The sequence below is a fragment of the Molossus molossus genome, unplaced genomic scaffold (genome assembly GCF_014108415.1).
Source record: "Molossus molossus isolate mMolMol1 unplaced genomic scaffold, mMolMol1.p scaffold_m16_p_7, whole genome shotgun sequence".
NCBI lineage: Eukaryota > Metazoa > Chordata > Mammalia > Chiroptera > Molossidae > Molossus > Molossus molossus.
In genome coordinates, this window is record NW_023425401.1 from 31,306,296 (window position 1) to 31,328,337 (window position 22,042).

Below are 22,042 nucleotides of genomic sequence, written 5' to 3' on the forward strand. Positions count from 1 at the left end.
GTAACATGACAAATCATGATATTAATATATGATTGACCACTTTTCATAGTATGTGTTGGTATAATATAGTTTTGCATGTATAAGCACACACATGTGTGTAATATAGTTTTGCATGTCTAAGCCTTTAAGAGTTGCTCATTAGATGAAATAAACAAACTTATAAAACATTTCCAATGGAAATTTGAACTCTGTAAATTACTACTGGTCCTGTTGTTATAACCCTACACATGTATTTATTTAGTTTTCTAGGATTGTGTGTGTCTCCAAGTACAAGTTCTGGTCATGATTAGTTGCAGTTACTTCTAAAAATCATTTATAGCTTTTTTTTTTTATGTGAAAGAAAAATACTTATGGCTATTTCTTCTTATACATGCGTTCCTGATTACTTTCAAAACTAGCATTTGATATTTGTACTTCTGCATCTTCTTCCTTCTATAAATAATTTATTTGTTTTTATTCTCCCCTCTGTTATTTTCAACTTATTTGAGGCTGCTGGAGGTACCACATCCCATCAAGTCAGTTTCTCCTATTTTAATGGATTTAATTCGCTCCTTAACAACATGGAACTCATTAGAAAGATCTACAGCACTTTGGCCGGCAACAGGAAAGATGTAGAGGTGACTAAGGGTGAGTGAGAATAAATCTGAGTTCTTACCTGCAAGTATCTTGCTGTATTATTATTACAGTGAAGAAGGCAACAAGAAGTTTTATTATAGATTTTTTTATTTTATTGACACATATTAACCCTATGGTATGTTTGTGTTCTCTAACCTTTGATCAAACAAAAGCAAACAAAACAATCTGGCAAGTTTTAAATAAACCAAAGATAATCTTTGAGGGAACTGTGTAAAGTTTCTTAAATGTTTTCAAATCTTGCTAGAACCTGAGCAAGTTAGCAGCCCCTCTAAAGTAGTCTTCGAAAGTCCACAGGAATTCCATAAATCTGTACTGGTGACAGTGTAAATTGATCTACAGTCTTAGAACAAGATACCAGCATTTTAATGGGATTTTTGTTATTGTTAATCCTTAAGTGAGGATATTTTTCTATCGATTTTTAGAAAGAGTGGAAGAGAGGGAGAGGAGAGAGAGAGAAACATCAATGTGAGAGACATATTGATTAGTTGCCTCCTGCATGACCCCAACCTGGGTTGGGGATTGGACCTGCAACCCAGGTAGATGCCTGTGAGTGGGAATCGAACCCACAAACTTCGGTCCTAGAGCCAACGATCTAACCGCTGAGCCAAACTGGCCAGGGTGGATTTTTTTTCTTCTTCTTTTATTGATTTTAGACAGAGAGGAAGTGAGAGGGAGAGAAAGATAGAAACATTAATGAGAGAGGACATCAATTGGCCGCTTCCTGCATGCTCCCCACTGGGAATCAGGCCCACAACCTGGGCATGTGCCCTGACTGGGAATCGAGCTGGTGACCTCTTGGTGCATGGGTCAACACTCAGCCACTGAGCCACACCGGCCAGATGGATTTTTTTCTTTTTAAACAGAGAATTTGCTTAGGAATTCCAAGCTTCATTATAATATTACCTCCTGGGACCTGTGCATATGAAGTTTCATATCTGCTTCCTAGTTTTCTCTGACCTGCAGTTTGAATAACATCCTGCGTCATTTATCCAGAGTCTTCAGATGACACCAGACTTTAAAGTCAGTGTGAGAGAAACTCATCTGCACAGTCCTCCCAAATGAATGGAAGAACTGCAGCAGTTCTTACCCTATTGGGATTGACTTGAACTCTACGCCTGATGATGATCAAGTTCTGTGATGCTCCCTCATTCCAGTGCCTTGAGTTAGGGCTGCATTTAGTGGCTATTCCTTCTTGAATCTTTCCCTTTTTAACTCTCTTTCCATACAGAGGAGTTTGTTCTGGCAGCTCAGAAATTTGGTCAGGTTACACCCATGGAAGTTGACATCTTGTTTCAGTTAGCAGATTTATACGAGCCACGGGGGTAAGTTGGCCCTTTTCTTTCTTTTTTTTTTTTTTTTTAATTAGCTTAATAAAAGAAGGTTAGGAGGTGGGAGTAGGAGGAAGGAGGGCAGCAAACTGGGAGAAAAAGAAGCCACATTAAAGATGACTGAGATACGGGAAACGGAACAGGGAATGCTTTACCACTCTGTAATGTACATTTTCTTCATCAACTTGCATTTGGTTGTTGCTTGTTCTTGTTTTGTTTTGTTTTCCCTTCCAGACGTATGACCTTAGCAGACATTGAACGAATTGCCCCTCTGGAAGAGGGGACTCTGCCCTTCAAGTTGGCTGAGGCCCAGAGGCAGGTGGGCAGAAAAACAAACGCGCTTCCTGGTGTTCCTTTAGCAGGATCCTGGCCCCTTCTCCCTCACCCTTGCCTTTCTGACGCTGGTGGCTGACCTACCCGTTTTCCATTTTGCACCCCAAATTCAGACAATTTCAAAAGGTTGAAAAGAGAAATTACTTGGGGATGTTCTGTTGAACAGATGGTTGGCATTTTTGCTTGTTTATTTTTTTTTCTCTCCCCAAACGTGAGGTGCTTTCCTTACCGCATTGGAAACCTAACCCTGCGCACACGGATCGTAGATCCTTCTTCCGAGCCCCAGCTGAGAGGGGCAGGGCAGGGCCCTGTTTCCCTGTCGCTGTCCCAGCAGAGCCGTGTGTCGCGAAACGGAAGCCACCTTCGCTCTGCGGAGGTTCTTCGTCAGCGCCTTGCCTGACTGCCGTGCCTTCCGCCGTTCTGAGCATCAAAATGAGATAATTTTGTTTAGTCTGGAGTCATAGTTTGAAGGCTTTTAGACCTCTTTTCTCCGTGAAAGGATTCATAAGTTATGTGGAAACAATTTGAGGAATGCTACATTTTATTTTATGGTTAACAGAAACCAATCTCCTGCCGTCGTGGGACTCAGAAACTTAAGACCTGGGGACCTCCTCATTTAACTCTTGCTCAACTTTCTATAGATCAGGATTAGGGAATCAAAGCCTCCACAGGGCGGTTGTCCTTACATGATGTTTGTAAAATAAATCCACTCCCAGACGAGAGTCGTTTCAGAAAAAGAGATCCTTTAAGGCAAAGCCATCTCCAAATCCTGTGAGACTTAACAGTTTTTGGCTTGGAGCTCTGGGTCTGCACCGAGACGCCAGTGTGACCACAATGGGTTGATGCGGGCTACATTTTTAGGACTGGCAGGCCTGGAGCCAGGACCCCTCCTTTCAGCTCCTTCCCACCCCAGCGCAGTGGCGAGCCTTGTGTGCAGCGTGTAACTCAGAGTGGTGGGCGTGTGCTCAGTAAATCCTAACGAGGCACCTCTGGAGAACCAGCTGGCCGTTGTTAAAAGAGGAAGCCGATTTCCCCGAGTGCAGGAGAGAAAACTGTAATCGTGTGCAGAGGTTGCTCTCTCCTCCCTTTGATTTTGAAGCACTGCCTGCCAGTGTCTCTAGGCTCCTAGTTGGGGTAGAAATCCGGGGATTCAGAAAAAGCAGGGATTCTTGTTTATTTCTATTTTTCAGACCCCTCTTGCTCTCCATGTGGCAGGGGTAGCCCACGTGTGTCCCTTCAAGCCCTCTGCAGCTTTGGAGAGCTTGTGACGGGTGCTTGGTGATACTGGCCGGGAAAGGGTTAGAGGGGGTGGATGAGCTTTACAGTGGGAAATGATTGGCTGCTGCTTAGAGGTTTAGAGCAATTCACAATGGCCCTGCCTGGAATAGTCTTCACTCCGTGAACCCCAGTGAGCCTGACCACATCGACAGACTCAAGCAGCGGAGGTTAGCCACCTGGTAGGCTCAGGGCCAGCATTCATCCTCAACTCGGGCGCTCAGGAGGAGGACTCTTTCTTTTCTCATTTCATGAGCGAGCTACATTTCTAGCTTCAGAAAAGTTCAATAAAAGTATGGGGTTTCATTTATTCCATCTTTTCAATGAAGAGCTAGTGATAGCGGTAGGTTCCTCCCACCCTGTTATTTTTATTTTCACTTGTTATTTTGATACCAGAACCTTTCTCAGTATTGCATTTTTTTGGTCTTGTTTAAAATGATAGTTGGCATACAATATTATATTAGTTCCAGGTGTACAACGTAGTGATGCGACATTTATACACTTTACAATGTGTCACCACATGAGTCTGGTGACCCTCTGTCACCATGCAAAGTTATCACATTATTGTGGACTACGGTCCCTGTCACCGTTTTCTCCCGCCCCTCCATCCCTCTCCCTGCTGGCAGCCCTCAGTTTGACTTTTGTTTCTGTGAGTCTGTTTTTGTTTTGTTCTGTTTGTTCATTCATGTTGCATATTCATATCCACGTAGGTAAAACAGTATCTTTCTTATCGATGCGTCTGTCAAAGTGAGGTTACTATCGATGTCCGTCTGTACAGGAATAGAGTTGGAGACACCCCATGCAATTTGCAGAAGAAATGTTTTATGTTCTTACAGATGCATATTGCTAAGTAAAGCTATTTTTAGTGAAATGACATTGAAAGAGATTTCAAATTACCTCATTGTATTAGAATTGTGTTACAATGCTAGCAACTAAAATTCAGTGGATTGATGGCTGGGGTTAGTAATTACTTTCATTGTTCACCAATTTTAATTATTGTGGCTTTTGTAAAAACAAATGTTATCGAAAGCTTTTATTCATTCAACCAGTATTTATTAAGCACTAACTATATGCCACCCTCATTTGATAATTCTATACATATAAAATTGCTATTTGACTTCTGTAGACAGAGAACAAAGACCACTGAATTGCCTGAAATATGAATTTAGAAAAGATGGACAAATAAAGAGAAAGAAACCATAATACAATCAACTAGCTGTAACTTCTGTAAATATTTTGACTATCTTTAGGTAGTGGGGTATCCAAAATGTTAGTATTATTTTTATGTGCGTATACATACCCACAAATAATTTTAATAAAAAAATAGCATTACACATAGTCTTTAACACTGTTTTTTAAAGATTATGGATCATGAACACCAGTCTACCCACCATATTCTTTTTTAACATGTTTTGACTTATAATACCTTAGGAACATTTTTTAATATTAAATATTCTTTTACTCTATCTGTGGCATACTATTTTGTTTTAAGGCTATAACACTATATTTAACCAGTCCTCTATTATTGAACATTTAGGTTATTCTCAGTTTTTGCTCTTATAAAACGGTACTGCTTTTTAACATTCTTGTATCTTGATCCTGTTTACTTACACAATTTTTTCTTAGCTTCTTTTTATAAGTAGAACTGTAGGGTCAGAAGTTGTGTACCTTTTAAGGGACTGGGTGAGTTTTGCCAAGTTTCCCTTCCATTTACACTTGATTAAACACCTGATTTGAGAAGCCCTGTTTTTATCAACTCTTGCCAGGCTGACTGTTGCCATTAAAAAATAAACAAACAGCTCTGGCTGGTTGGGCTGAGTGGTGAGAGGATCAGCTTCGGACCAGAGAGTCACGGGTTCGATTCCTGGTCAGGGGCACATACCTTAGTTGCGGTTCAGTCCCTGTTGGGGTCGTGTGGGAGGCAGCTAGTCATTGTGTGTCTTTTACATCAATGTTCTCTCTCTCTCTTTCTTCCTCTCTCTCACTCTGTCTGAAAAAAAAATCAATGGAAATATATCCTCAAGTGAGGATTAAAAAAATAAATAACACACAAAAACAAATCCCAAATCTCCCAATTTGATTGATGAAGAATGGTGTCTCATTAATATTTTTCAATGTATGTCTGTCTCTTTGATCACTGATGAGACTTGAACAATTGAAAATGGGTTTAACAGCCCTGACCAGTTTGGCTCAGCAGTTGGAGTGTAGGCCTGTGGACCAAACAGTCTCAGGTTCGATTCTGGTCAAGGGCATGTACCTCGGCTGTGGTTTGGTCCTTGACCCTGGCCTGGGTCATGCAGGAGGGAACCAATTGATGTGTCTCGCATCCATGTTTCTCTCCCCACCCCCATTGTCCTCCCTCTCTCACCCTCCCCCCCCCCACTCTATCTGAAAATAGATGGAAGAATATCCTCCAGTGTTCATAACATTGTTTTTGGTATAATGGCTTTCATTATGTTCAAAACAATGTTTTAAACATTAACAGCAATAATAACTTTTTATTAATCAGAACTTACTGAGCCCTGGCCTAGTGGCTCAGTTGGCTGGAACATTGTGCCATACACCAAAAATTTGCGGGTTTGATTCTAGGTCAGGGCACATACCTAGATTGCGTATTCGATCCCTGGTTGGGGCACGTACAGGTGGCAACAATTGGTGTTTCTCTCTCACATCGATGTTTCTCTCTCTCTCCCTTTCTCCCTTCCTCTCTCTTTAAAAAAATCAATGAAAAAAATGTATTCTCGGGTAAGGATTAAAATTTTTAAAAATAAAAAAACACTGAATCTAACCCACTTCCTCTTTGACATTTTAATTGTATCATGATTTTAGAAACCAGAGGGTAATTTTTAAAAATATGTGCTCATTTTTATTCTGTCTTTTTTTCTGTCTCCTGTCTTTCTGCTCTCCATTTCCCACGCACGCAAAGAAGGCCTCCATCGATTCGTCCCGTCCAGTTCTCCTACAGGTCGCAGAGTCGGCCTACAGATTTGGTCTGGGCTCAGTTGCTGGAGGTAAGTCATGGATGAGTGCCAAGTTTTCATTTTTATTATTCCTCTTACTTTTTTCTCTGGCTTTCCATCTTGAGATATTAAAGACAAACCTCCTCTAGTCTCCCCTAAGCCATTACCGTCTGGACCTATGAAATGGGACGAGAGCAAAGGGAACATTTCCCCTGTCTGCCCATGATCGGGGACTTCAAAGTGGCTTTTTTTCTCTAATTTATCTGCAGATAGGCGTTTTAAAGACAGGTTCACTCGGAGGTTAGACTGTAGGGATGTGCTTTTTTAAAACTCTGACGTCCTGTGGCCTTTCATTCATTCGAATGTAAATCCATAATTGTTAAGTGTATAGAAAGTACAGTTTTAAAATCTGTACATGCAGAATGACTTTTTGGGGGGGGGGGGGTCAGTCTTCTCTTTGACTTGAACCACCTCCCCTTTTCCTTTGAAAGATTTTAATTCTTTCTGAAATGTTGGTGTCATTTGATTTTAGCTGTGGGAGCCACTGCCGTGTATCCTATCGATCTTGTCAAAACTCGAATGCAGAACCAGCGATCAACTGGCTCTTTCGTGGGAGAACTTATGTATAAAAACAGCTTTGACTGTTTTAAGAAAGTGCTACGCTATGAAGGCTTCTTTGGACTATATAGAGGTTGGTGCCATGTGCTAAATTCATGTAAGATAAAGTAATAGTTTGGTTTTCCATCTGCATGCCTGCAGTGTATTAGGGAGACTGCGTTAAAATGGAAATACAGCACGTTCTCAGTTATCCATGCTAATGGGAGTAGGCTGGAGGCATCTGGTGAATGGCTCATCAAAGCAGCCCATAATCCAAAAGCTATTTATATTGCTTGTTGTATGTTTTATTTCTTAAAATAATTATGTTTATAAACATCTTCAGTGAGGTTTTTAAAAGCCCATATTGTCTGTGTCCTTGAAATAACTCCACTCACCAGCTAATAGGGAAAGGCATCTGGGGACAGGAGGGAGCGTACTGGGATTAATGAGTCTCCTTGAATATAGCACAGGAAAGTCTGTCAGGCGGGTGACCAAGGGTTCGGTGGAGCCCTCCTGTACTGCCTCTTTCTGAGTTCAGGTTGTTCCTTCCCTCCTTTAACGTTGCACCCAATGGAGCTGATGCACACACTACTCTAACCAGGTTGGCCTTCTGAACTCAGCTGCTCCTTTAATCATCTCAGGTTCGTGAAGCAGTGAGAACAGTAATCAGGAGTGTGGCATCGCTCACAGAAAGGATCCCACAGCCCCGACTGCGTTTCCGTTGGCGTTGGCTGGAAGAGGCATGGCTGTGCTTCCCAAGCACTCCCTTAGGGATCGCCATCCCCAAAGGAAAGAAGCCAGTGTATCTGCATTTCGCAAGGCAGGTCAAGCTGAGCCACTTGGCCATTTGGCAACTGCAAAGCTGGCAGGGTCTTCCCTCCTTCCCCCTCACTGCCTGCTCTGGAAGAAGGAAATCGTATTTAGTGCTCTGCAGAGACAGACCTTGAAGCTGGCAGCCAGGTAAACCTGTGCCTCTGGGCCTCTTCTGCCATCTGCTGACTCCAGTCTTCATCTTATGCACCCAGGTTTTTTTAAAAATAAAAGACCTCTCTTGAAATCTCTCACCTTAGAAACTAGCAGGTTTCAAACTCCAGAGAAGTTCCATTTTACAGGTTCTATTGTGTAGTGGATAACCCCCATCAAAGGCCTTTTGATCTTTTTTTTGCCCTCTTTCTCTCACCCCGGCCTCTTCTGACAATTGGGGAGGTCTTTGACCCCAGCTGATTGATGATGACCCTTACAGGGTCACTGCCTTCCATTTGAAATACTTTTCCCTCTTGGTGACAACAAACCTGGCAAATGAAATGTCTCCCAAGTAGTACAAGGTTAATGTCACAGTTCCTGCTTCACAGCGATTCCTTACCTGTTCTCCTGGGTTGTTTTCTGGAGGGAGGGCTCGCACCTCAAGTCGCATAGATGTCCGCGCCTCGGGGTTGCTTCACGAACTACTTTTATGGGCTTTCCTTGGTCTTGGAGTAAATGTCAAGGGTGTCTTTAGAACAGTGAGAAATACTTTGTGTCCTGCTGGATGTCTTTAATGTCCGTGTGTTGATCTGGTTTGTTTTTCATTTGGAGTCCTGTTTCCAGCCCTTTGACCACACCTGGCAGGTCTTGACTCTTGGTTGCATCTGCATTTCTTTCCTTGACCTTTCCTCTTGACCCCGTGGACAGAGCAGCCTAGAGCATGCCTGCGCACTGAGTGCTAAGCTAGCATGGGCCGTCCCACCAGCCCCGCTGCTGGAATCATTACAGCTATGAGACAGGAGTGACTGTTGCAAGTCCTCAGGGGACAGGGAGTGAGCAGCATGTGTGACAGAGATGGAGGCTGGCTCTGAACACCTTGGTTTAGGAATAGCCATTTATCTAACCTGTTTTGGGTCCCTGGACCCTCAGGGGTCATCTCTCAGAAGATGATAAGTAGAGTGTGAATATAAAGAGATTTGTTCAGGAAAGTCACCTGTGTTCATTTCTCCCTGATTTCTTTTTTTTTTTTTTTCCTAGTAGATGATTTTAAAACAAAAGATTTACTATAAAACTTTGTTTAGCTCTCTTCTGTAATGTGGCTCTTGAAAGCAAACTGATGATCGACAGTTCAGGTCTAAAACAATGATTTGCCATCTTGCTTCATAAATGACTTATTCCTATTCTTCATTGGCTGGGGACCTGTTCCCTTTAGTGCCTCACACATCATCGTTAATTAATAACTGTATATCACTGCGTACGTGGAAATGCTTATTGTCAGGCAAGAGTAAGATTTCATGAAAATGGGAAACCATCATTGCTAGCAAAAAATTATTAAAGAAACAAAAAAGACCTAAAGTATTTCTGAGGATCAGTATTCTAACCTTTGTGTATACAGTCAAGCTGTAAAACACACTACATGCGATTCTGTGACTACAAATTTCTCATTAAGTGTAATTTTATTGTTTAAAAATGTTATTATTCCTGGGGAAAACTGTTAAGTTTCCATTTTGAGAATTTAAAATTGCTGCTGTTAACGCTTCACCTAGCAATATTTGAGAAGGTGTCAGAGTACATCTCTAATTAATAAACATGTTTCGAAATATTGAGCATATTTTTTCCTGTTCTGGAATTTTGCTTAACATGTAATTTTCTGCATCAAGACATATATAATTGCTAATATTTTCTGAATAGTATAATTTGGGAATGTTGCATAAGTGAGGTCCCTTCTCTATTTTAACATTATCTTTATGTATATTTGTGGGGGGGATGTTGGCAGTTGGCCCTGAAGCATGTGTTCTTATTACAAGGTTAATAAGCATCTCTCTCCCTCTCTTCTTTTTCTAAAAAGAATACAGATCGCTAAAGGGAAGCAGTTCTTGTATTGAGAAGTAAGTCCTCATGGAACTACGAGAATGCACGTTATTTGTAAAGAACCCCTTCAACACTCCACCACAGGTTCTTTTCTGCTTTCCTCTTTCCAGCTGTGGCCAGCATCTGTCCACACCCAAGCCTGGAAGTTACCCAGTCCTGTCCAGGGAGCGCATTCGAATCGCTGCCCCTTAGTCCAAAGGAGACTGACAGCGCAGACTGGGGTTGTTAATAACTGTCCTCAGAAGACTTCAGGTCCTGTGCCTCACAGTGCCACATGTGATCTCAGTGTTGTGCGTCAGTTAGGTCTTATTCTTTGTGCTTCTTGGTCTCTGGAAGTCTCTTATTTTGGGAGGCTAGGTTTTGGTGGTTAGAAAAGATCCCCTTAGAAATCCGATGAGACTGACTCTGCAAACCTCTGTGACAGAGGCTACTGAAAGTGATTGCTTTTCCTAGGTTTTTCTGTAATTTTTGAAAATCAGGCCCCCAGGCTAAGTCTCTCTGTATGAAGGGAAAAAACACCTGAGATAATCCAGAGCTCTCTGAAGTCACTTGTAAAAGTCTTTCTCTGTTTCCTCCCCAGTCTTCAGATTGATTTAATGCACTCAGGTGTCTAAAATCCTTAATGAATTACCTGACAGCTCATTTGGTTTGAATGAATCGCATGACCAAGCGAGTCAGTTATTGGCCTGCTCTGGGCTTGGCATATTAAAGAAAAACAATTGATTGGGTAATCATCCATAATGAAATGCTCTTAACCTTCTGGGAATAACTAATTTCTGCCTTTAAGCTTTGCTACACTCTCCTCCCTTCAGTGCTTTAGATAATGGGATGAGTAGCTTTAGAAATTGGAAAAATGTTTTGGGGAGGACCTTGGGGTGAAAATGGATTCAAGGGAAATCAGGATCCATGAGAAATAGTTTTTAAAGGAAGGTTTTGATTTTTGTTTCTGTTGAAGGGAGAAGCCATAAAGAAAATCTGTCAGAAAGAGAAATTAGATTGCTTTATAAATTAAGCTTAATTTGGAGCACTATTTATCTTTGAGATAATTGGCCAAACAAAACAAAACAAAAAAAAATCTGATTAATAAGCCCATTGATCCAGGCTTGCAAAGTGTTAAATGTGTCTATTTCACGTTGACTGTAAAAACAGTTGTCTTCCATCCTGGAATGTTCTCAAGGTGACATCTAGAGGATATTGTGGTGATATCTCAGGAAGTTATTGATACGTGTGGGTTCTAGAAGGAAGTTTTGTCGGATAGCTATATTCTGCCAAGTCTCTTCTTGTGGCTAATGGTTCTGTGGAAGGGAATATCCAAATTGTATGGCCCTCAGTGAGATTTCTTCTTGTGTTGTTCTTGTGGATAAAAATAAAATGGAAAATTCTAGCACCAAAATAAAAAGATTGGCACTTCTACAGCTCTGTTTTGCACAACTGAAGAACCCATGCATCTTGGAACAAACTACAGTGACTCTGTGGACTTTTCTGAGTCATGGGGGTATCCATGCATGTCCACCAAAGCTCCTGATGGGAACAGAATTGGTTTGAGTTTTGTCTTCTTGGCCAATGTCTGCACATTTTTGGGGGGAGTATTAAACTGTGAAAAGACCGAAAGGCAGATATTTGGTCGAAGGAGACCAAACAGAAATGAACAGAAGACGTGGGCATTCCGTGAACTGCGTAACCAAACCTCTAGAAATCTACAGTGAGCCAGGTGAGCTGAGCACAGGGCATTTAGGTAGGAGACGAAGGAAACACCAACTCAAGCTAGGGTGGGTCCCAGTGTTGTCTGAGGCTTGAAAGGGCTCAATGCGAACAAGGGTGAGCTTAGAAACCTGGGAATGGGGACACAAAGATGGAACTGGATGGAGCCTGGAGAAGAGATTAATGAACACGTTAGTTCCAGGCCTCAAGAATGACAGTTTATAACTAGCCACTGCCATTGCTGAGACCACAACAAGGGACATAGATCAAACCTCAGTACCCAGGAAATAGTTTAGATAGAAAAAAAGATCACCAGGGCTCAGACAGGAGCCATAGACCAGGGTGAAAAAGTGAAGGAGACGGTGCGATCCCTGTCCTCAATGATCTTCACTTCTAGAAAGCCCCCAAGTAGGGGCATCAGAAGAACTGTGTTTGCTAGGCCATAACCATGCTTTAACACTCCGTCTCCCAGGGGCGTCCTGAGCCAGAGCTAAGAAAAAAGATGGTTCTGGACCATTTTGAGTAAAACACTGGACCCAGATACAGAAGCACTTAAATCTTACTATCTGCATTGTGCCCCCACCCCCACCCCCAGCCCCAGTAGTCACCCCGGGTGGAACCCCGACAGCAGTGCGGGCTGGGAAAGGGGATAGCATAGTTGGGAGGGTGCCTAGGGGCAATATGAGTCAAAAGCGGACAGACAAGTGGGAGGAGGCGGAGGGAAGAAAGAATGCTTGAGCAAGTGAAGAGAGACGGCCATGGAAACAGGAGCAGGAATAAAAGCTGTGAGGCAGGGTGCGCAGGGCGCTGATAGCTCCCGGAGGAAGGTTAATCTATTGTTGACAGCGAGGACGGCTCTCCGCGACGGTGGGGGCAAGTGTGGCGGCCGCAGGGGTGAGGTCAGGAGGGTAAGAATGTAACATCATCGAGGGGCTGCCTCCGGGTTGAAACTAGATAACACAAAAAGTGCTGGATGTGGCTTAGCGACAGGAACAGGGGTATCTTACGCTTGAATTTCCCCTGCCCAATGCTCCTGCCTGTCTCTGCCCTGAATGCCTTCCCCCCATTTTTGATGCTCTGAGCTACCTTTTTCCAGGCTGGGATGGCCGCACCTGAGCTTGTTTTTGACCTGAGACAAATGCTGCATCCGTTAGGGAGTTTATTCCCTGCTCTGGCCCCTCCACATCTGTGCTCTTGCTTGTTCCACATGGTCTTTTGAGACTCCTGCTGCACTGTGGTTCCAGTGGTCCGCGGACCATCACCCTCGCCCTGGCTGCTTGCTGCTCCCTGAGCCTCATGCCCAGAGGGTTCCCTGACTCTCACCTGTTCGCCAGGTCACACCGCAGCTTGGCTCGGACATTCAGTGTCGTTGCTGTTCTAAAGAGCCTAATACTGAGGACCCGGAGAGGGAGAGGAGGCATGACGTGGATGCCCACACATAGTCCCATCCTTGTGTCGTGCGAAAGGGCCAGGCAGTGCAGGGAGCTGGCCCAGTGCGCGTCGGGCCCGGGAGTTTGGAACTGTCTGGGCTGGAAGAAGTGCCTGTGCAGAGCAGAGAAGGAACCTGGAGCAGTAATACGTCCGCTAGAGCGAACGGGGAAAGCTGAGCGTTGTGGGCACAGAGCTCTGACCTCTGCTCCGGGCTCCACTGCCTGGTCACCGCAGAGTTAGTGACATGGAACAGGCTGCTTGGCCGCGAGATTCTGGTTTCCACGGAGGATGGGGGGGATAGTGATGATGGTAGTGAGGGTGAAGATAAAAATAACAACAACAAAAAACACTCTGTGGTATTTACTATATACATAGCTCTGTTTTAAGGGCTTCATTTTAAATATGTTTTTTTAAATTGACTTTTTAGAGACAGAGGAAGGGAGAGAGAGAAACATCCATGTGAGAGTGACACATCAGTTGGCTGACTTCTGCACGCCCCCTACTGGGGATCGAGCCTGCAACCCAGACGTGCCCTGACTGGTAATGGAACCAGGACCTCTCAGTTCATGGGATGAAGCTCAGTCCACCGAGCCACACTGGCCAGGCCAGGGGCTTCATTTTGTCTTTAAAACTACCCATGAAGATGGTTCTGCGTTTATCCTCTTTTATAGATGTGGGAACTAAGGTGTGCAAAGAGATCGGTAACTTGCCCACAATTGCACAGCTGATACAGAGCAGTCAGAACTCAAAACCAGCAGCCTGGCTGCAGACTCTACCCTCTTCTGCTCCTTTCTCTTCTGCCATTCAGTAGAAACTACACTGTGAATAGTTGCTTAGTGTCAGAGGTTGAGAAATGTTTACATTCTTAACTGAAACATTTTATTTTAGCTTAAAAGCATAGTTGAGCCTTGGTCGGTTTGGCTCAGCAGATAGAGCCTTGGTCCATGGACCAAAGAGTTATTGGTTCGATTACAGTCAGGGGAACATACCTGGGTTGAGGTTCGATCCCTGGTCCTGGCTGGGGTTGTGCAGGAGACAACCAGCTGATAAGTCTCTCCACATCTTTGTTTCTCTCTTTCTCCCTCCTTCCCTCCCACTCTATCTGAAAATCAGTGGGAAAATACCCTCAGGTGAGGATTTAAAATATATATATGTAGTTGAAGGTATGCTACTTCCTTATCTTTTCCTAAAGTCAGCAGGGCCACTAGATGCTATCAGACCAGCTGTGCCCTCACTGCCGAGGGACCACCCCTCTAAGGATGGGCCTGATGCTATGGAAACAGCATTATACAGATGCCCTTCAACTTCTGGTGGGGTTATAGCCCAATGAACCTATCGTAAGTTGAAAATATCTCATGTCAAAAATGCACTTGATACATCTAACCTCCCAAACATCATAGCTTGGCCTGGCGGTTTCTGAGTGTGTATTGCTTTCTCGGCATAGTCAAGTCATCAGTTATAAGTCAGGGACCATCTGTACCCCTTACCTGATTCTGGACTGTGACCATTATTCAGGCTGTATTGCCTCTTATAAACAACAGGAGAGTCAGATATGTACCTTGAACAGACAGGCAGAAAGGAATAGCACATTTTTAATACATGATTTAGGTTGTGAATGGTGTCTGGCTCTTTATATACATGTACTCCTATAATTATCATCATAAGCCAGTGAATCATAATCAGCATCCTTGGTTTACCAGAGAGGACCCCAGAGTTCAAAGAATAGCATCCCCGAGGTCACTGAGTGTGAAAGAGGTGCAGGCGGAGGCTTGCGGCCCGATCTGGCTACCTCCAAAGCCCGCGCTCCAAACCATTTATTTTGCTGCAGGCCATTGAAAATGATTGTTTTAATTAGGCCAGCTCTGTTAATGAGCTTCTTTCACCATATCTCCCAACTCTGAGATTCTAGAATATTCTTCTAAAGAGGTTTTCAGTAAATAATATCATAGGAGCCCTCCAGCCCGGCACACAGCTGCCTTTGAGGTGCTGTGTGAAGCTAAGTGGGGGGTTCCTGGTGTGGGCTTAGTCCCCACACCTCTCGCTCAGTTCTCGCTGGGTTGCACACGGGACTGGAATCAGGGGATAGTGTGATTTATATCTCCACCCCATGAAATTTGAAGACAAAATACGGTATTAATATTGTACCCTGTAAATCTTTTCTCGCATTAGCGACCTTCTGCTACAGTTTGCCAAGGAAGCATTGCCATATGTGCTGATGGAGCTGCACTCAAAGGAGAAGATTAGAAAACTAACCACACCAATAAATTTCACTGGAGGCAGTTGGGAAAAGACGGCTGTTTTGACAAGTTAGAAACAACACACACATCCATTCTGTTTCTAATGGTTAAAATGAATTTCCAGAATCCCAACAGAAACATCTTATATGAGAAGCCTGATTTTTCTGCTGAGTTACCCAGATGTCAAACATATACGTGCTTTAGACTTCAGTGTGGAAGTGCCTTAGCAAGACGGGCTGTTTCAGGCGTTGCTGAGCCCTTCGCTACCCCTCCCCCCTCTGCAGTCCAGGGACCAGGAGGGTTAGTGAAATTCCCACCGTGTGACTTTTCATTGTCCCACAGATCAAAGCCCCTTCCAAAGGGTGTTAGCTCAGGATGAGTGGTGTCAGGCCAACATCTGTAGTGACACTGAATGCCATCCACAGCCACCTTGTTTCCCGGTTGAGCCAGGGTACTCACTACCAGAATGGTACTCACCTGGTAACCCCCTGAGTGCCAGCATCCGGCCCAAGCCTTAGGAATGGATTTGTACTTAGGTTTCATTCTTACCGAGTTGAAGTTATACAATAGATAAGGTGAAACTGGGGGCCTCCAATGATCACTTTAACCTCCTGATTACTATCCCTGCGCTTACCATCTGTCTGTCCTTCACCTGCCTCTAGAACTTTTACTTTTTGAAATTTACTCTTTCCTTTAAAAGAATTTGGTCCAAGTGTGGCCTAGGAGAGAAGCAGTACAGTGTACCAGGAAGAAGCGCCCCCACAGCCAGACCCCCTAAGTGGAACCCCGTCCCTCTCTCTGACAGCTGAGTGACCTTGGGCAGGCTCCTTGAGGTCTGTCTCAGTTTCTTCATCTGCTGATGTGGGCAGAAATAACATGCACTGACTTACTGGTATTGACTTGTTGTGTGGATTGAATGTGTTGATTCACATGAGCAGAAAGAAGTGCCTGGCATGTAATAAGTGCCCCCAGTTGCTGCCTGTCGTCATAATCCCTGCCGCTGTTATTTGTTATGATGTCTGTGGTCTAGCCATAGCCTCCAGTGGTCTTGCCCCAGCCCTGAATGCGCCATGATCTTGAGATTTTTGCACATACTCTTTCGTCTGCCTGGACCATCTTGCCCTCTGTTCTGGTCGTGTCTCTTTTCCCCAGTGAATCTCTGCTTATCTTTAAAGATCCAAGTCAAGCATCTCCTCTTTGACGCTTTTCTCCCCCTGCAGGCAGAACAAGTGGTTTTGTCTGTTGTGTTCCCAGAGCACTAATGTCCCTGCGCTGTGGTACTTACCACTGTGCCCAGGTGCTCCGTCCCCTTTATGGCATGCACCGACGCCTGGGTTTTCTTCTCAACTGAGAATCTTGCCAGTGGACCGCGGGGATCTTACTGTGTTCACCGCACACTGCCCGGCATTTGGTAAATGTTTGCTGAACAAGTAAATATTGGCCACCCTGTGTTTCATCTTAAAAAACATGGTTATCCTTTTCTTTCTTTTTTTCTTCTGATTTTTTTTTTTTTTTTTGCCATTCACAGTGCATTGCTAAATTTATAGGGAGGAAGACAAATCCCAATAGCGTAAAAGGTTGGCTGAAGCGATCGTCTCTAACACTGTAGTTGTTGGCTCTGTGGGCTGGTTTTTATTAGTCATTTAAAAAGACAGTCACAGGGTAGTTATAGAGACAAGAGATCATCATTGAAATCACAGTGCTTTCATCCATGGTTTTGGTCTACAATTTCATGATGACAATAATACATCTAACAAGTAAATATTCAACTTAACATTTTGGCACTTGACCTGGGTGCAGAGAGCAAAATGTCAATTGTAAATATTAAGAGGTCGTTTCAACAGCATATTCCCACATCTTACAAGTAGAAATTAATGTTGTTCTTGCATAAAGTAATAATGCCTTTCGTATCCTATTCTAGAGATCGTATTATCTTGTATTATGAGGTATAAGTAAAATGTTAAAGGCCAGTAGTTCTCAACCTTCCTAATGCCGCGACCCTTTAATACAGTTCCTCATGTTGTGGTGACCCCCAACCATAAAATTATTTTCGTTGGTACTTCATAACTGTAATTTTACTACTGTTATGTCTTAGGTGACCCCTGTGAAAGGGTCGTTCCCCCCAAAGCGGTCGCGACCCACAGGTTGAGAACCTCTGTTATAGGCGATGGAAGTATAGAAGGAGAGAATGCTCACTTGGAATAAGAGCACTGGCTTTTCCCAGATGGCTTCATTTTCACATTTTCTGTGCTGCTTTGGTTCATTTAGATGATAAAGAGCATAGCACTATTCAAGCCAGCCGAGCACAGGGGAACTTGTGGTACGAGTTTGCACTTGGGAGAAAGAAAGCAGAGATCTTACCGTGATCCCAGGGCAGGAGTTTCATCTGAACCTGGCCCCCGTGGAGCCAGAAGATGGTCAAGGCCAGCTCCTCCCCTGTGTACCTTCCATGAGCTGTGTGTCCTCTGTCTTTGGTGTCTCCAGTCCACCAGCCCACTTCCTTTTCGGATCCGTGGTTTCTCCTTCCTCATGACAGTGACACAGGCGTGGCTTCAACCAGCCAATTTCCCCGCTCCATGTGGTACCTTCTCTGTCCGTGGCTCTGTGCTAACTGGCTTACCACATCTAAGGACTCTGCCCCACCCTTGGAGGAGGATTCTGATTGGCTAGCTTCACTTTTGGAACCAGGACACGGGGCCCAGGTTGCTGAAATCACTGGCCATGTGTCTCTTAGGCGCCTTCCCCCTGTTCCGTCAGCGGGGGCTGGGGATGAAGCAGGCTCGCCATACGCTGCCTTGACAGGATGTTGCAAACGCAGATGTTTACAGGACCCTGGCAGGCCGTGTAAGGGAACAGAGGAGTCTGGGTGTGAGAGGCAGTCACACATTTGCATAGTAGGCACAGCCAGAGGTGAGCGTTGTCTACAAGCATCGACTTTTGAGTGGGGGGGGTCTAGGTTTGAATCTCAGTCTCACCATTTACCAGATGGATTAATTTAGACCAAATTACTCAATCTCTGTATGCCCCAGTTTCCTGTCTGTAAGGTATTTGTGAGGATAAAATGAGTTCATAAATGTTTAAAATGGTGCCTGGCACATCATGAACAATGTTAACTGTTGTTGTTTTTTTTATAGTTTTTTTTCTTTATTGATTTTAGAGAGAGAGGAAGGGCGAGAGAGAGAGGAACATTGATGAGAGAGAACATCGATTGGCCGCCTCCTGCATGCCCCCCACTGGGGATCGGGCCCACAACCTGAGCATGTGCCCTGACTGGGAATCGAACTGGCGACCTCTTGGTGCATGGGTCAGCACTCAACCACTGAGTTAGCTGTTTTTTAAGAAAACTCTCATTAGTATCAGCATGCTCGTCATCATCTAGTTCCACAGTAAAGGAACTTTCTCTCATTTTTTAAAAAATCCTGCAGCTCTCTTGGCCTCTCTAGTTGCCCCTGTTGTAGAGCCACAGGCACAGAGAAACGATGTCGATAGTGAGAAAAGTGACGGAGGCAGCTGGCACTCATCCTCTGCCGTGTGGGCTTCAGGGCTGGTGAGCACCTTGGGGAATGGATGTTTGGGTCCTGAATAAAGGGGCGGAGCCTCACCCAACTGGAGCAGGGCTCTCAGATCTGTCTCTTTACAATAAGCTCACTGTGTGTTTGAAACCTTATGCTGCTCAGTAGAACACATCTGCAGGCTGATAGAGCGCTCGATCTGGTGACTCTGAGCCACAGGCCGCTGCTTCAGGAGCAAGGTGTGGGCAGGGCTGGTCTCAGAAGAGGCTGCAGTAGAAAATTGTACTTACAGAGGATAACACCGTGCAGCCCCTCTCCGGGACAGCAGCATGACACACGGAACCACAGATTCCATCCTGCGCATTAGCTTCCTGTGTGTTTCCAAGAAAAGCCATCCGACTTTGATTTGATGTTCTCAGAATAAATGATAACATTTTTTAGTACAGAGATTAGGTCCACTATTATGCAGCTGCCTTTCTTAGAAGCCGCCCTTTCCTGTCCAAAGCCACACCTCCCCTTGTGCTGACTCATTAATTCCCACTCGTCCCCGTGTGTGCAACACAGAGCTGGTCACTAACACCTGAGCAATGGCAGTCCAACCCAGTTCTCTTTCACACTGTCCTCTCCACACACGCACATGCACACGCACACACACATAACACCAGTGTGTTTTGTTCATTTTCTACAGAGCAGCTCAGTGGTCTTTTGAAAAGATGAATTAGCCCTGGCCGGTTTGGTTCAGTGGTTGGAGTGTCAGCCCGCGGACCAGAGAGGCCCGGGTTCGGTTCCCACTAAGGGCATATACCTCGGTTGCGGTTTGTCCCCGGCCCCAGTTGGGGTCGTTTGGGTGGCAGCCAGTCGATGTGTCTCTCTCGTGTCAATGTTTCTCTCTCTCTCTTCCTCCCTCTCTCCCTCCTGCTTTATCTGAAGATGAATGCAAAAATGTCCTCGGGTGAGGATACAAAAATGAATAAAATAAAAGATTAATTAGCACATCACTCTCCTCCTGGTCAAAACCCTGCAGTTCTCATCTAACTTAGAATATACATTAAGCTCAGGATCCCAGCCTGCCATGTGGCTGCAGCACCGGCCCCTCCCGCACCTCTCCCTGTGCCTGCCTCGTGGGCTCTGGCACACTGCTGTCCTCCCTCATTTTGAGCACACCAAGCTTCTGCCTCCTCTGCTCTCTTTGCCCTGTTTGTTCCCCTTCCTGAAATGCAGTTTTCCCCAATGGCTGCTTCTTCAGAAAGGCTTCTCCCTCCTTCCATCAGACCTGTCAGAGCAAGAACCTTGTTCGTGCTTATCACTTAGTCCTAGTTGCTAAATGAATGAATGAGTGGTTGAACTGTGGGCATTTAGGGGTGGGAGGGATGAGAAGAGTGTTAGGGAAATGTTGCATATTCACTGAAGTTCACTTATTTAAGAGGCAGGAGGGAAAAGAGCAAACTTGCTGTGGAGTGAGATTTCCTATATCACTAATACTGTTGGTTTGCCTAATGTGCCAACGATCTAGAATGTGAGAGGGCATTTACTTGGGCCTGATGTGGCTGTCAGACATTAGTCCTTACACATTCCATTTTGAGTATTCTCATTAAAGGTAATAGCAGAAAATTGCAGCAGAGATTGCCCCCATTTTTAGATGGCGACCCCTTCTTTAGAGCTGTTAATTTGTGTAGTTAATGCTAATTTATTTAATATGCTTCTACTTTTTGTTGTTTTTTAGGTCTGTTGCCACAGTTATTGGGAGTCGCCCCAGAGAAGGCCATAAAACTTACAGTAAGTCTTTTGAGTTGATGCTTCTTATTAAAGGAGTTTGCACATACTCAGGAACTCGTGGATATTCGAATGAGAAACAGCAGGTTGGCATTTCCTCGGAGCTGCTGACTGCTTTGAACATAGGGCCCTCACCACACTCAGCTTTTCATCCCCCCCCCGTTTAACTCTGAACATCCAAAAATGCGGTGGTATGTTTGAACAAGACTCTTGGCGGTCACCACCATGATCCCCACTGTCATCATCCTCATCATTGTAGCATTGGCGGCGGCGGCAGCCACATTTCCTTCAGTTCCTACCACATTAAGTACTTTGCATGCATTACCTGTTACTGTCTTCCTCTCAGGTATGACCCACAGTTTACAGACAAGGGAAGTGAGACCCACAGGGTTTAAGTATTTACCTGGGTTTGCACCATTCGTGAGTGGGAAACTGGGATTCAAAATCAGATTTTTCTGACTCCAAAGTATGTACTCATTCAATAACACATGCTGTTCACAGAATTCATGGTTAGGGCATATTCTTTAAGCATTTGCCAAAGCCACGTGTTGAGGGGTCTGAGCTCTAGTTGAAGCTGATCCTTCACCCAACCGTTTCTGCAGTGTCTGGCTCCCGTCTGGCCGATGGTGGGTAGTCAGTGAGTGTGTGAAACAGATGGATACTGCATTTACATCACCAAGGACATGATGCCCAGAAAGTTAAGCTCTACTTTTAGATTGGGCTGCATAGCCTTGGTACCTGGAATTCTTCTTTTACCATCTTTTTAAAAAATACGTTTTTATTGATTTTTTTTAGAGAGAGAGGAAAAAAGAGAGAGATCTAAACATCGCTGTGAGAGAGAAACATCCATCCGCTGCCTCCTGCATGCTCCCTACTGGAGATCAAGCCTGCAACCCAGGCTTGTGCCCTCACTGGGAATCGAACTGGGACCTCTCAGCCCATGGGATGACCCTCAATCCACTGAGCCACACTGGCTGAGCTACTATCTTATTTTATGACCTTGGGGCAGCTAATGTTTTCTGGCTTATACCTTCCAAAAATATATGATTGATCCTTAAAATTGCTTGTAGTGCATACTATTTTGAGACTGTTATACTTACCTAATTAATGCTATTGATGTTCTTTGAGAATCCTTGAGACAATTTTTAGATACTGAATTTTGACTAAGTTGAAAAGCCTCAGCCAAATTTGTCTCAATTATGGGTGCTATTCTAGATTAAATCTTGTTACAAGACTTGCAAGTGGGTTTTTGTTGTTGTTGTTAATGTTTTTATTGATTTTTTAGGGAGAGATAGAAACATCCATGTGAGAGAGAAGCATCTATCAACTGCCTCCTGCACACCCCCTACTGGGGATTGAGCCCGCAACCCCAGGCATGTGCCCTGACTGGGGATCGAACCGGGACCTCTCAGTCCATGGGATGA

General features: G+C 44.4%; 1 protein-coding gene across 2 annotated transcripts in view; it reads left to right on the forward strand.

The window, feature by feature from the left end:
• Positions 1-22,042, forward strand: part of SLC25A13 (solute carrier family 25 member 13) — a 188,821-nt gene that overhangs the window by 106,804 nt on the left and 59,975 nt on the right. Inside the window, exons 7-12 of one of the 2 annotated variants that reach the window (XM_036247320.1) lie at positions 489-627; positions 1,865-1,958; positions 2,199-2,283; positions 6,499-6,583; positions 7,065-7,223; positions 20,569-20,621. In XM_036247320.1, coding sequence (XP_036103213.1) covers positions 489-627; positions 1,865-1,958; positions 2,199-2,283; positions 6,499-6,583; positions 7,065-7,223; positions 20,569-20,621 — 615 coding nt within the window. The remainder of the gene's footprint in view (positions 1-488; positions 628-1,864; positions 1,959-2,198; positions 2,284-6,498; positions 6,584-7,064; positions 7,224-20,568; positions 20,622-22,042) is intronic. The other variant, XM_036247321.1, reaches the window with a different exon arrangement.